Here is a 14,330-nt window from a genome sequence, read left to right as displayed (position 1 = left end):
AATATATCAGACGTACCGCCTGATGTTTCTACATACTGCGACCTATTACTATTTAAATAACTACTTAATAACTGTATTCCATTGTGCTGAAACCGAATAAAATGTTATATAGACAATAAAATCACATGACTAATTGTATCAAAGGCCTTAGAGTAATCTAAAAATAATTTAAGAATTGTGGTTTTACCTATATCTATATCTCTAAAAATATCATCTGTTATGTTAAGCAAGTAGTACAACTGTATCCCCTACGAAAACCTGAAGTTGTAAGAGTCCTTGACTATCCAAAATATGCAATGAGTTCCGGGAATATGACGCTTCCAGGACTGAGCAGAAAGAGACACCTATTGTATGTAGAGTTTTGGTTGTTTCTTAGGAGTGATTTTTGGCAATTAAAAAAACTAGAAGTTTGAACACATTCCAGCTTTGACTTTTGGGGGTCAAAATATATAGGTTGGTATATGTCTCATCCTCGGAACAGGTTACCTTCTTTCGTGTGTCTGAGTTACCAACACAAATTTCATCTTCCAACGTATAGGTATTAAATATCTTCAGAGATGCGATATTTTGCAACTTCAACATGACGTACCTCGAAAACCAACGTTTTTAGATCCTTGATGTGGACTTTAAAACGTATTGTATACAATACCTTGCTGGGTGGATCTAAATTCTTCATTATTAATATGCCGGGCTTTGGCATGAGCATTATGGGCGTAAAGTAATGCCGGGTATAAGCATACATATCCACCTGTGCCATACCTGGCTAAACAAGACTGCATGGCGTCGTTAAAAGTCAACTAATACGTCACCGAATAGCTCGAAGCATAGCCTTGCATAGTCCGCGTAAGCATCTATTATGAAGTCACTAGGCCATCCACCGATATCTTGTAACGGTTGAGGTAGATCCCAGTGATATGGAGTTATTAGGGGTTTGATGTTGTTTTTTAGTTGTTTAATTAAATTTTTGTAATATGCAACGCCAGGAAGGTTAATTTCGTTACTATTTAGTAGAAATAACATAAGAAATTATGCCTAGAAGTGAAGTACTTAAATTGAAATTTGAGTATAAAAAAATATCGTGGATATTAGATAAATAGATTAACAAACCTTTATAGAAGAGGATTAACTAGAAGTTATTTTTTATATAATAATATTTTTACAAATCTAAAGAACCCTACACTTAAAAGTTAGATCAATACTTATCGTCGATTAAAGGGGAAACAATAGTAGCATGATCTGATAATATCAGTCAAATGTGGCATCAACTGAGGTGTCTTATCTTCCTTTATTTATAAACGTCAAAGGTACACTGTCTCTCTCTTTAAATCATGGTTAATTATATAGGTAATCCTCGTAGATTAAAAATTTAAAAAACAATACTTGAACTGATTCATGTGAGTTTCTTTTTGACAGTGGCGATTTTTCAGAGGGGTCAGGGAAGCTAAGACTCTTTAAACATTTTATTTTTTACAATTTCTAATAAATATTATTATTTGTTTTATTTTTATAACATTAATATGGACCACATTTTTATAATATTATCTATTTATAGCCCTCCAAAAATACAGCAGAAGGTAAAATCTTCCGTGATTCCTCTATAGATCCTAAATGTACTCTCTAATTTCTAATACATAATATTACATGAGAGGAAATAACCACATTAGCAAAATTTAAACGTTTTGCTCGTAAAAAGTGTAATTTATGAATTGTAAAAGGCTTTTTGTAGTTACCTACTTTTGCAAAATACACTTTTCACATTTTAAAAATTCCAAATCTAGAGAGTTTTCACCATCAGTAACGGCAGTGACAGTATTTTGAATAGTAAGGTGACGTTACGCATTGTTCTAGCTATGTCGTGTCCAAATTTGGTTAATGCATTGCTCTCGGTTGCGAAAATTCAATACATATGTTTTCAGCCACGAAAATTGAATAATTCCATATATTTCGAATTTTCACCACCAGAAACGGTGGTGACAACATTTTTAAAAGTTAGGTGATGTTTCGCATTGTATTAATTAGGTATGTCCTGTCCAAATTTGGTTAGTACAGAAACGAATATTTTTTACGAAAAATGCCAGTGTATCTCAATTTTTGTTTTTGGAGATTTTACTTGGGAAATTTGTTAAATTTTATGTTCAACTGTTTTTGAGCTCTTGATATTTTTAATAGTAATTTCTTTCTTCAAAATTCGAGCTTTTAAATTTAATCAATTATAGTGTCGTAAAAACATTTCGAAATATGAATTAATAACAATAATTATTACGATAAATGTGCAAATTGAGCTGACTATTTGGTACTTGGCAGTACCTTTAAGCTGAATGAATGTCTTTTGAATATTCCATTTCAACAATATGGTATGTCGTTACATACAGTACTCATTCGAGAGCACTCTGATGTCTTTCAGAATTGGATGATCTCTCTGAAATAGAAGATTTAAAATAATGCGATCGGAGCAAAGGCAACAAGATATTATGCCCATGTCACAAAATGTGTTTAAATCATCTTTCTTCAAGGCAAACATTAACAGGACACATCATGGAAAATCATCTTAGCATATTTCCACCCATTAACGTTACAACAGCGCGAATACGTTCTATGACATCTTCTTGATTGTCAACGCTTTAAACTGGTTCTTCCAATAGACTTAGAAAAAGAAGGATTCAGATCTAGAAATTTAGGAGACCGTGGTTGAGTCTCTCTTCCACACCATTTCTCAGGGAACTTTTCTTCAGCACACTACTAGTACTACTACTACTACTGCTACTGCTACTGCTACGGCTACGCCTACCACTACCACTACCACTACCACTACCACTACCACTACTACTAACGAGAATATTATAAGAGAAATTTTCTTACTAAAAGATACGTTGAGAGGTGAATCATTTCCACTTATATCACTATATGTGAATTTGATGCCTTTTTTTGGGGATATTTGGGAGAACCAGTTTACAGCGAACATATTGTCAGCATAGGGGTCAATTTTGAGTCACTCTGATTAAAAAATGGATTCGTTTATCATTTAGGATAAAATTAGTTGCAGATATGTAATTATTGATGTCATTTATTTTATAACATTATTATTATATACTTATTAAATTGATATCCATGTTATTTATAGAAAAAAATTGGGGAAATCATTTGATAATTTTATAGTGTAAATAACAAATTCTACTTATGAAGTATTATGAACCGAGGGATGTAATTAAAAAAACTGTATCTTAACATTATGACATCCGGAGCAACTGGACGATCCACCTTGGCTTTACCAAAAATTATTCTTTTTTGTTCCACAGTCCTAATTTCTGTTGCACAAATGTTTTCAAATGCACATCTCAAATATTAAGTCAATAACTGATATCTAATCTAATCCATACCAACTCAAATTTTGGCACACGCATCAACAGGGTGTTTACCGGTATCTCCAATTTTATCAAAGACTTGGTGGGTACACTTATGTTGAACAAGTCTAATCACAAAGTTTTGCAAACACATCGTTTTCAATAAACAGATTGACTGAAATAGAAAGATATTTAAAACGTACCGTTACAGAATCCCGTGGTGGATAACTGAACAACTTGATTTTGATATTCAGTTGAATTTTATATTACAGTGCGTTTTAATAATAAGAACAAAAAACAGGTTGAAGAAATAGGTTACATTGTTTACAAACTGTCAGTCATATTAGATAAACTGTTATTTATTCATTGTGCTAAAAGGAAATTTCATACAATATAATACTAAATATAGGTACAATACCTTCATAAATGCCCGAGTCCTATGTGACCGCGTCTGTTAGGCAATCAAACTTATAGGAGAGGCAATGATTAACACATAATTTCCTAAAGATTGGGGATAGCCAGTAGAGTAGGTATAAACATTGAACTTTAATCTGCAAAATTTTTTACATATTTACTTACGAAATAATCATACTCTAAAATATGTTGAATTTTTATCCTATTCTATAATGAGAAAGTATTTTTTGATTGACGGTTGTCCTTTTCAAAATGTAGGCTATTTTGTAATCCACTTTCATTTAGAGATAATAGTTTTATTAATAAAATACAAAATGTTTCAGTTTTTTTTTGAGTATTTAAATATAAATTATAAGCTAATTAATTTACAATATAATGCTAATATAAACACAAAGTTTTTTACTCACAGTCAGCTAATAAAAAATTTATTATATTAATGAAATTTAAAATAATTGTTCAAAATTGTTCACTTGGTATTATAATGTTTATTTTATCTTCAATTGCTGTTTGTAGCTCTTCAAGTACGTGAAGGGGATTTTTCAATCTCTTGTTTTTGATATGACCAAATTGATAAAGAATCACAACTTCGAGCAAGTCAGAAACTCCTAGTAATCAATTTATAATCGTAAAATTTTTGAAATTATCTTATAGTTTCTGGTCTAAAATGTTAGGGTATCCCGTTTATTACTTCTCGGAAGAAATTGAGCCTATTTTCCGTTTTCTTCAAACTGCTACCCAGATATCTATCTGCTGTCTATGACGTTGGTTATATTTTGCATCACTAGATATTTTGTCTCGAAGAACATTATTTCATCTGAAATGATAAAATATTTTACAGAGAAAATTTGATTTATTTGAAATAGTTTAATATCTTTAAAATAAATTAGAAATATATCAATTATGTTACCTCTTAATTATAATCCGTACAAAATTTTCCAAAATATCAAGTTACATAATCAATGCCTTAATCGTGGAGTATTAAATTTATCTGAAGGATTTCGTAATCTAACAGATTTTTGAGATTAATATTAATTTATGAAATATTAGATAAGAGATACTTTTAAAAATACGTGCAGTAGGTACTTTATTTGTATAATTTAGAAAAAAACATTTTGAAACCAATTTTTTTATTAATAATGAGATTAACTTACAGATAATTTAATAGTATGTGCTTCAAACAGACAAACCACTAATCAATATATTTTATCTGTATCTATATATATATACATAAAAATCCCAAAATATACTGTTCAATCTTGGTCAACATGAGTCTGAAAGTTGTGGTCTTGTGTTGCTTACTTGCAACTGGGTGAGTTGATTGATGTGTACCCGTATATAAGTATAGTTATAGTTAGTATTTCCTGTAAGTTGATAAGGTTTTATAAGAAATTAACGTTAGAGGTTTATGTTTGAGTGGCTAGAATAGCAAATTTTATTGTTGCATAGAACATAAAAACCGAGCTTCACTTTTTCCAAATTTGGTTTTGGTTTTTTGGAGAAAATATTCTGATTGAAATGAGTACAAAATTTTAATAAATAAATTGCTAAAAGTGTTTTATAAAAGAATAGATGCTGAATATAAAATTTATTACGTTCTGTTTATACAGGGTGTCCCTGAAAAGGATGGATAACGTTTGACCACAGGTTCCTTGGATGAAAATAAGATTATTTAGCCTAACTTGCCTATACACAAAAATGCACGCCTACTGAGATATAGCCTTCTAAATATAGAACAGATAACCTAGTTTTTTTTTCAAATAATTTGAAAACTGTTTTTCTTAGAAACTTCAAATTTGGTATACATATTTTTTTATATAAGGGCAATGTAAATATAGAATTTGGTGATAATATATGTACAGGATGTTCTCTTTCTAGTGCCTGTGCGCCACTGGCTATCCCGTAACTTTTTTGTATGTACGTCAATGACGACAGAATTTATATTTTTAAAAATAAGCACTTTAGAGGATTTTTTGCCTTTTAAAAAATTTTGATATCCGTTATGGATTTCGAAAAAAATTTGTAATTTTTTACACATTAAATAATATAAAATTAGTTTAAGAGAAATAATGTACGAGGTGGCATATAACAAAGAAACAAATTCATAGCAATAATTAAAAGGTATCAATTTTGGGTATATTTAAAATGCTGATGTTGACTTTCTTACATTATTAGTTGATATTGTTTATTTAAAATATTAGTGTTGATTTTTATTTTATTGATTGATAATAGATACTAATACTAAAAATGTGTAGTTATTTTTTTTAATGTGACATTTTTTCATTATTATTCCCTGCTTTGAGGCTGCAGTTATAAATTATTTTTTACAAATCGGAATTTTTGCCTATATTTAATGTATAAAAATGCTAATTTTACTCGAATTCCATAAACGATATCAAAATTTTGTAAGAGCAAAAAAATCTTCTAAATTAATGCTTATTTTTAAAAATATAAATTCTGTCGTCATTGGCGAACACACAAAAAAGTTACGGGATAGCCAGTGGCGCACAGGCCCTACAAAGAGAACATCGTGTGTATGTATTCTCACCAAATTCTATATTTACCTTGCCCTTACATAAAAAAATAAGTGTACCAAATTTGAAGTTTCTAAGAAAAATATTTTTCATATTATTTGAAAAAAACTAGATTATCTCTTCTATATTTAGAAGGCTATATCTCAGTAGGCGTGCATTTTTGTTATAGGTAAGTTAGGCTAAATAGTCTTATTTTCATCTAAGGAACCTGCGGTCAAGCGTTGTCCATCCTTTTCAGGGACACCCTGTATATTTGTTAATAAATTCTATTACAATAAAAATTAAACTATGTATAGGTATGAAATGCAATAAATATATGGAAAAAGAAATTAAATCGATGAAAAATTTTAAAACAATAACGGTTGAGGGATTATTCCTTTGTAATTAAAAGATAAATGAACATTTTTTTGCAGCTTTTCTGATGATGAGGTAAACAATAAAGCTTTTCCGGGCGATTTCCTTTTCGGAACAGCCACTGCTTCTTATCAAGTTGAGGGTAAGTCTTTTGATAAATTTCTCTCTTTCTTAACAAATAAGTTAAAATGGGTATTGTTGGACACTGCTGTTTCTTCTTTATTTTTATGACCAATTTAGAACTACTTTCTATTATAGTAGGTAATGTAAAATTCAATTTATTTTTCAAAACTGATAGGTAATGATAATGATAATTTAAAATATGTTGCATATTACCGACATTCAAATGAACGTAATAAGTAAATATTGATACAAAAAAGTATTGTTTATTTAAATTTTGAATAAAAATACAATAAACACAACATAGAATAGGTAAGTCGCTAATAAATATATCCATCTCGATGTTTGCATGTTCGGTTACCAATCCTCGCATATCGCTTTTATCAATTCTTCTCCATGCGTTACTACGGAAAACTTTCTTTGACAATGGGTAGCTACAAGTCTCATCATCAGTTTTATCAATTTTAGTATCAGCAATTAAAGTTACAGTACATGAGATTAGTCATTGATCACTATTATTACGAAGAACAAGGCGAACGATTTCATCAGGATATGAAGGTTATAGAACAGCGATATCCAGGAAGACGGGATGAAAACATGATGGCCGATTTTTGTTGGTTGTTGAAAAGAGAAACGAAAAATAGAGGGTTTAAACGAAAGCGTAACCTTTTGCATTGATCCTTTGAAGAAAAGACAACACCTTATAGCAACAAAAATAATAATGATTTGTAGATATCGTTGTCTTTTATTTAGAAAGTAGATTATTATGCAAGTTTTATTGCATTCTCAATCTTCTAGGCTGTTATCTCATCTCTCAGTACAAAAAGTAGATGGATAGATGAGTGGATGGGTGGGTTTTATAGGTGGTACAGGTGGATGAATAAATATGCGTATTCATGCATGAACTACTGGATAGAAAGATGTATGAATTCATAAATGGATGGGTGGATAAAAAGATGGATCCAGAATTGCAACACGAATTATGCCATGAAAATGGTGTTTTTTTAATATATTTTCTGTTTTTGAATGAAATTGGACCAGCTTGCCTGACTCTATGATGCTAAATTGGAATTAAACGAGTGAAAAATCATACGTCTAGTGAGCTGGTAGAGTAATTTGATTTTTTATAACTTTCGCTGATCGTAAATGACTTTTTCTGTGAATTTCCCGAAAACTCAGACCCGTTGCGTTGAGCCAAATCTGAAGGCAGATTCGGATTCAGCGGAAAAAATACATGGAAATGCATGGGTCTGAATACCAGATCCGATCCTTTTTTTTGTGGGGCTGTGAATAATCCCAATAATAGAATGATATGGAAATAGATACTTAAATGAATTTAATATTTATTCGAAAGCAACAGCTAAAAGTCTGACAGATTATTAAATGAGCCAAATGATATAAACAATTTTTTCTACAGTTTTCAGGTAAAGTCTGTAGATAATAATCTTTTACAATACTATAACCAAAATTTTAAAACTAATTTTAATTCTTTATTTGAGTTTAGCAAAGTTTCGGAAGAAATTGTTAAGCAAAAATATTTTGAAATTAAATCATTTGCTACCAGACCTGACCACATTAATTTAAATATGATCCTTTTAAGTTGTTCGAGAACTTGCCTTTATACCAACATTGTAAATACATTTAAATAAGTACCTATAATATTCTTCCACAACAGCAATCTGAATTCATTGTCATAGGTACCTGGATATAGTTGTACAACTGCATTACTTAACATAGTTGATGACATTATTAGGGCTACATATGAGGGGAAAACCATTGCTCTTGCGCTTTTGGATTATTCTAATACATTTGATAAAATTAATCATAAAGCTGTTACTGTCCATTTTATATTTCATTGGATTTTCGGAGGCTGCAGTTGAACTTATGCATGGTTACCACAATAACAAAATTCAGTTTGTAGAAACTAATAAAGGGGAGTCATCTCGGGGTGTTGTTTCATGTGGAGTACTTCATGGTTTATGCAGACGATACTTTATATCTATTTATATTTCGATTCAAAAGAAGTAACTCATGCTAATATGGCCTTATATACTGACATTAGTAACGTAAATAATATTATGATAATTAGTTTTACAATTTGATTTTTAATTGTTCTTTGTACCCGAAATATTTCGCAGAGACTGACATACTATTTTGATAAATAAAAGAAAACAAAATATATTATTAGGCAATAAAATAATAGTATTATAAAGTAGGTATTATTTTATTTACATATTTGTGTATTCTCGACGTTATTTACAGGTGCGTGGAATGAAGACGGCAAAGGGGAGAACATCTGGGACCACCTTACCCACACTCAGCCAGATTTAGTTGATGGGAAGGCTAATGGTGATATCGCTTGCGACTCTTATCACAAGTACAAGGAGGATGTAGCCTTACTCAAAGACTTGGGTGCCAATCATTATCGATTCTCGTTATCCTGGTCAAGAATTCTTCCTAACGGTAAATAATTGTTATATACATATATTATATTTTATTTTTACTTCTTCTATTTACAGTAACTTTAAAGAATTGCTTCATGTGGATGATACTAATTTAGGATATTTTGTTAAACAGGGCTTAGAATAGAAGAGTAAAAAAGGAAACATTTAAAATAATTTTAGTAAAAAATTCCTTGCGACATTCATAGAAAACATATTTTCACCTCTAAATGATGCAAAGATATACAGGATTCGAATGTAAAATTTGGCGCTCTATTGATTGCTGACATAACAATGGAACGTTTCATTTAATACTTTCAAATTGACTTTGGTTTGACCTTGAAATTTAAGGTCAAGGTTATATCCAAGACCACCAACACATTGGATTCTTGATATCTTTTATCTGAACCTTTTAGTGATATGACTTGGGTCTTTTTTGGGACACCCTGTATGTTGCAAGTTTAATGTAAAATAAAAAAAATCCGTCAAACTCGTAATGATTGCCCTAAAGTGTGATAGAGCTATATACAGTGTGACTCATTTGTTCTCGAGACACCCTGTAAAACTCAGTTTTTGATTAATTTTTTTCACTAAATTTTTTAAAGTGTACAGCTTGATGAACTGCATTTTTTGAACAAAAAACGTCTCGTTCATACAAAATCCAAGGCCTGCTACAGCCAGTTTTGAGAGGCAAAATTTTAATAATTTATATTGGCAATTTTGGAAGACATCTATGCACGCCACTGGATTCACCAAGTAATAACAATTTTGTATCTAAAATAAGAATACACAGTACCTACTTATTAACTGTTAATTTAATGTCGGTTAAAATTATATAGGGTGACAGAAAACAAATAGATCACATTATATTGCTAATCGACATCGTATTTCAGAAACGATGAAGGTAACAATGGACTGATTTTTTTATTAGCGAACTTGCTGTACCACTAATAACAAATAATTCCAACTTCTTAACAGCTATTTATAATTTTTATTCTAAAATTGTAAAGGACTCCGCACTGGTTTTATGAAAATGTGGACTTGGTTAAATTGGTTGAAATTGTGGTAAGTTGTTAGTTTTGTGCTACTGAGCAAAAGTCTCCACAGTATGTCCCAAAATCAATACTTCCCTACTTATAGTGATCTGAGTTAGTTTTGCTGATGATCGCTGCAAAGTAGTATGAGTAAAATATTGCAATAAAGACAGTAGCTTTTGTGAAATGTTTATAGAAAAAATTTTTCGGATGACTTCGAAAAGTTGCTAATTAATATTTTTGACATTACCAAATACCAAACTGACGGCTGAACCGGTACCAAGCCCGAGGCCCCATCACTCAAACGATGGGGAAAGGAGGAGGGAGAGAACAATCAATTTTACAACCATAAGATTAATTATTGCGTCATCATCAACAGAAGTGACTCAGACCGCTATAAGTAGGAAATAACTGATTTTTGGACCCAAGTGCTGTGGAGACTTTTGGTCATTAACGTAAAACCAACAACTTACCACAATTTCAGTCAATTTGATCGAGCACACGTTTTCATAAAGCCAGTGTAGGGATCTTTGACTACCTACCAGCCTATATAAAATGGTGCTGATATTATAGCTAAAGCAATATTTTTTAGGTACTCCCGACAAACTTAACGTTGCCGGCGTAAATTATTACAAAAATCTCATTCAAGAACTGAAAAATAATGACATAATACCTTTGGTAACAATCTATCATTGGGATCTACCCCAGGTCCTACAAGAACAAGGAGGATGGACTGATGACTTCATTGTAGAAGCTTTTGCTGACTACGCAAGAGTTTGCTTTGAACTTTTCGGAGATGACGTCAAATATTGGCTGACCTTCAACGAACCCAAACAGACATGTCTGCAGGGTTACGGAGACGGTTCCATGGCACCAGCAATAAAGGAGTCTGGTGTGATGGACTACAAATGCACCCACAATGTCATCCGGTCCCATGCTAAGGCATGGCATATTTATGACCAAGAATTTAGATCCACACAGAATGGTAATAATGTTGAAATTAATTAGAAACTAGGAAAGTAAAAGGTTTTCTTATAGGAAGGATCTCTATCACCATCGATACTAACTGGTTTGAACCTGATGATGATTCTGCTGAAAATGAAGCTGCTGCTGAAACAAAACGTCAATTTACTGTAAGTACTAAATATTTAATGAATAAGAAAATATTTTAATGATATATACTTATTACAATACTCAGATACAGAAAAATAGAACAGAACAAATAAAGATTTCTGCTTAAAAAACATAATATATCCAGTAAAACTTAAATATCTAAAAATAAATAAATATTAAAATATTATAAAATAATTCGTATTAAAAATATTATTTATTTCATTAACACAAAATATCACTTACATATGCCCTAATCATAATGCAAGATGAATAATATTGTTTATTTAATTGGAAAATTAAAATATCGTTATTAATTACAGTTCGGTTGGTACGCAAACGCCATATTTAACGGTGACTATCCAGAAGTCATGAGGACCCGTATAGCAAACAGAAGTGCGGCTGAAGGTCTTAGTGAATCTCGTCTGCCTAAGTTCACCGATGAAGAACTATCATACATTCTCGGTACTCACGATTACCTGGGTCTCAATGTGTATACTTCGTCCATAATCAAAGCAATTCCAGAACCAGAAATAGGAACTCCAAGCTACTACTCAGATATCGGAGTAGGAGAATACGTACCAGACGATTGGCCTGGTTCTGCTTCTTCTTGGTTGAAGGTAAGGATGAATATAACTGAAATTAAATAAAAGAAATTGTTTTATGGTATAGGTATATTATCAAGTCAAGGAGCTTGGTGATTTTAGAAATTACTTCACTAACTTATAGTTAAGTTTTTCTAAAAATTCTTTGCTTGATTAGTTTTTTTTTACCATTATTACTTGACTTGAGACGATTCAATTTGATGTCAAGCACTCAAAAATTTCGAATTTTGATATTATTTCTCTAATAATCTATCGAAAAATGTTCAATACTTTAATACAATTTTTATTTTTCTTGCTATTTTTAATCTAACAATCTTGAGTTGGCATTTAATAAATTTCACTATGATAAAAATTCAGTTTCCTTTTGTAAAAACAATCGCTGAAAAGCTGTTCTATTTTTCAAGTACTTAAAACATATTAATTTCAAGTGAAATCAAGTCAGTAGGAGTGACAAAGACAAAAGATCTTAGTAGAGTAGGGCAGGTATAGTCCGTACAGTATTTGTTGAGATAGAAATTCCAAGAACTACTATAGCAATTTACTGCGACAGGGGCGTGCCCTGAAATTTTACACCAATGTCTTTCTACCTCGGGTGTTGAATGCGTTTAATTCCAAGAATGTAATGCAGGGGTCTCCTTGGAATCCTATTTCAGTAAATATCATACGGACAGTACCCTCTGTGCAAAAAAATTTCGTCGTTATTTAGTGGAAGTTTTATTTACAAGAATATATTTAAATATATGAATAAATTGCGATGATTCTGATCCAGCTGTACGATATCTGATTATACATATTTAGGAATTCATATTTTGTTTTCATAGGTAACACCATGGGGAATGAGAAAATTACTAAACTGGGTGAAAACCACTTACAATGATCCAGAAATTTTCATTACTGAAAATGGCGTCTCAGAAGACGGTTCATCGTTGGAGGACGAAATAAGGATTAACTATTATAGGGTAATATAAACTTCTTTTGTTTATTTCTACTAAATTACATATTGGTTGTTACTAAACAGAGTAATAAAATTTAAATGAATGACCAAAAAGGCCAATTTGCTTCATATGAATTTTCTTTGTCAAAGAGAAAATTTGATGCTCAGATTAATCTATGCATGACTTATTCAGTATTTTGAATATTTTTTTCGTATCTTAGTTTGTATATTGTCATATATTTCTATAGGATTATTTGAGCAATGTCAGAGATGCCATGGATGATGGTGTCAAAGTAATTGGCTACACAGCGTGGAGTTTGATGGACAACTTTGAATGGATGCGTGGATATACGTGAGTATACACATACGTATTTGTAATATTCTTTGCTTCATACGACAAACATTTAAAATTTAATATCAATTTTATTAAACTTCACTCAATGGCAAAAATGTTTGGCAACTGTAAAAAATCTAAAAACAACGTTTTCCTGTTAATTCCAAAGCTTCATAACAGATTTTTCTTCCTAAAATTCATATATAGTTCCAAAAAAACTTTTACTTTCAAAAATCGAACAACAAAGTATCAAAATATAATGCCGGAGAATACATTAAAAAAAGGAATATATCACTTCGCACGCCACTGAGGATAAGAAGAAACGAACTAATTTTTGTAGCTCTTTTCACTTCTGTACTGTATGTCTGTATTTTAAATCATTTTTCTTTTCTCCAAAATCCCTATTGAAATATCAATTTGAAAGCCTTGTAACTTTTTCTTAAGTTTCTCCGAATTTTTGTCTACCGAAACTTTTTTTAAGGTAAAATTCTCTACCGTCTGCTTCAGTTTGACGTATTGCAACTGGGATATATACCAAATTATTTTATTTTAATTCCTTAATAAGATCAATTTCATATATCTCATATATCTGCGTTCATATTCATTTTCAGAGAAAAGTTTGGCCTATACTACGTCGATTTCGAAAGTCAAAATCGTACTAGAGTACCTAAGAGTTCCGTTGAATTCTTCAAGAAGGTGATCGCAACACGTTGCTTGGTGGATACATGTGAAGAAGCATAAAGTGATATATTAATGTATTGTTTGAAATAAAAGACAAATATAATTTATACGTGTGTTATTTTTCGTACATTCCTTAAATTGGATCCAAGACAGCTGAATTCACATTTGATATCATACAAAAAAAAAGAAAGATATAAAATCACCACTCATAATAAAAAATGGGATATTAGAAAAAACGTTTGACGTCGTAAAATATATTAGTATAGTACGATTTTACATGAACAAAATTGGCAACAAAATTAATAACCATGTCGTCTTTAAATGTTTTAAATAATGATATTTTGGGAAACAACTAAGTACTTCACGGCTTCACGGACTGGTATTTAATTATTCCCCCAATATCTATCTAGTAAATAGCTAAGATCATGCAT

The 14,330-nt window shown here is 30.9% G+C and overlaps 1 protein-coding gene across 1 annotated transcript; it reads left to right on the top strand.

The window, feature by feature from the left end:
- The first annotated feature begins 4,925 nt into the window (after positions 1-4,925).
- On the top strand, positions 4,926-14,006 carry LOC108912461 (myrosinase 1). The gene is made up of 9 exons (XM_018717690.1): positions 4,926-5,064; positions 6,700-6,782; positions 9,023-9,223; positions 10,828-11,220; positions 11,274-11,368; positions 11,669-11,965; positions 12,772-12,909; positions 13,133-13,236; positions 13,830-14,006. Exons 1-9 carry the CDS (start codon positions 5,021-5,023, stop codon positions 13,957-13,959), a joined length of 1,485 nt encoding a protein of 494 aa, XP_018573206.1. The 5' UTR covers positions 4,926-5,020; the 3' UTR covers positions 13,960-14,006.
- Positions 14,007-14,330: the final 324 nt, after the last annotated feature.

Source organism: Anoplophora glabripennis, unplaced genomic scaffold (assembly GCF_000390285.2).
Source record: "Anoplophora glabripennis isolate ALB-LARVAE unplaced genomic scaffold, Agla_2.0 scaffold785, whole genome shotgun sequence".
Lineage (NCBI taxonomy): Eukaryota > Metazoa > Arthropoda > Insecta > Coleoptera > Cerambycidae > Anoplophora > Anoplophora glabripennis.
This window is presented reverse-complemented; position numbering and strand designations above follow the sequence as displayed.

Bases quoted from the DNA above. Each gene is read 5' to 3' on its own strand.
- LOC108912461 (XM_018717690.1), top strand. From the start codon at position 5,021: ATGAGTCTGAAAGTTGTGGTCTTGTGTTGCTTACTTGCAACTGG. The intron at 5,065-6,699 runs GTGAGTTGATTG...ATTTTTTTGCAG, and splicing joins TGTTGCTTACTTGCAACTGG to CTTTTCTGATGATGAGGTAA. The intron at 13,237-13,829 runs GTGAGTATACAC...ATTCATTTTCAG, and splicing joins GAATGGATGCGTGGATATAC to AGAAAAGTTTGGCCTATACT.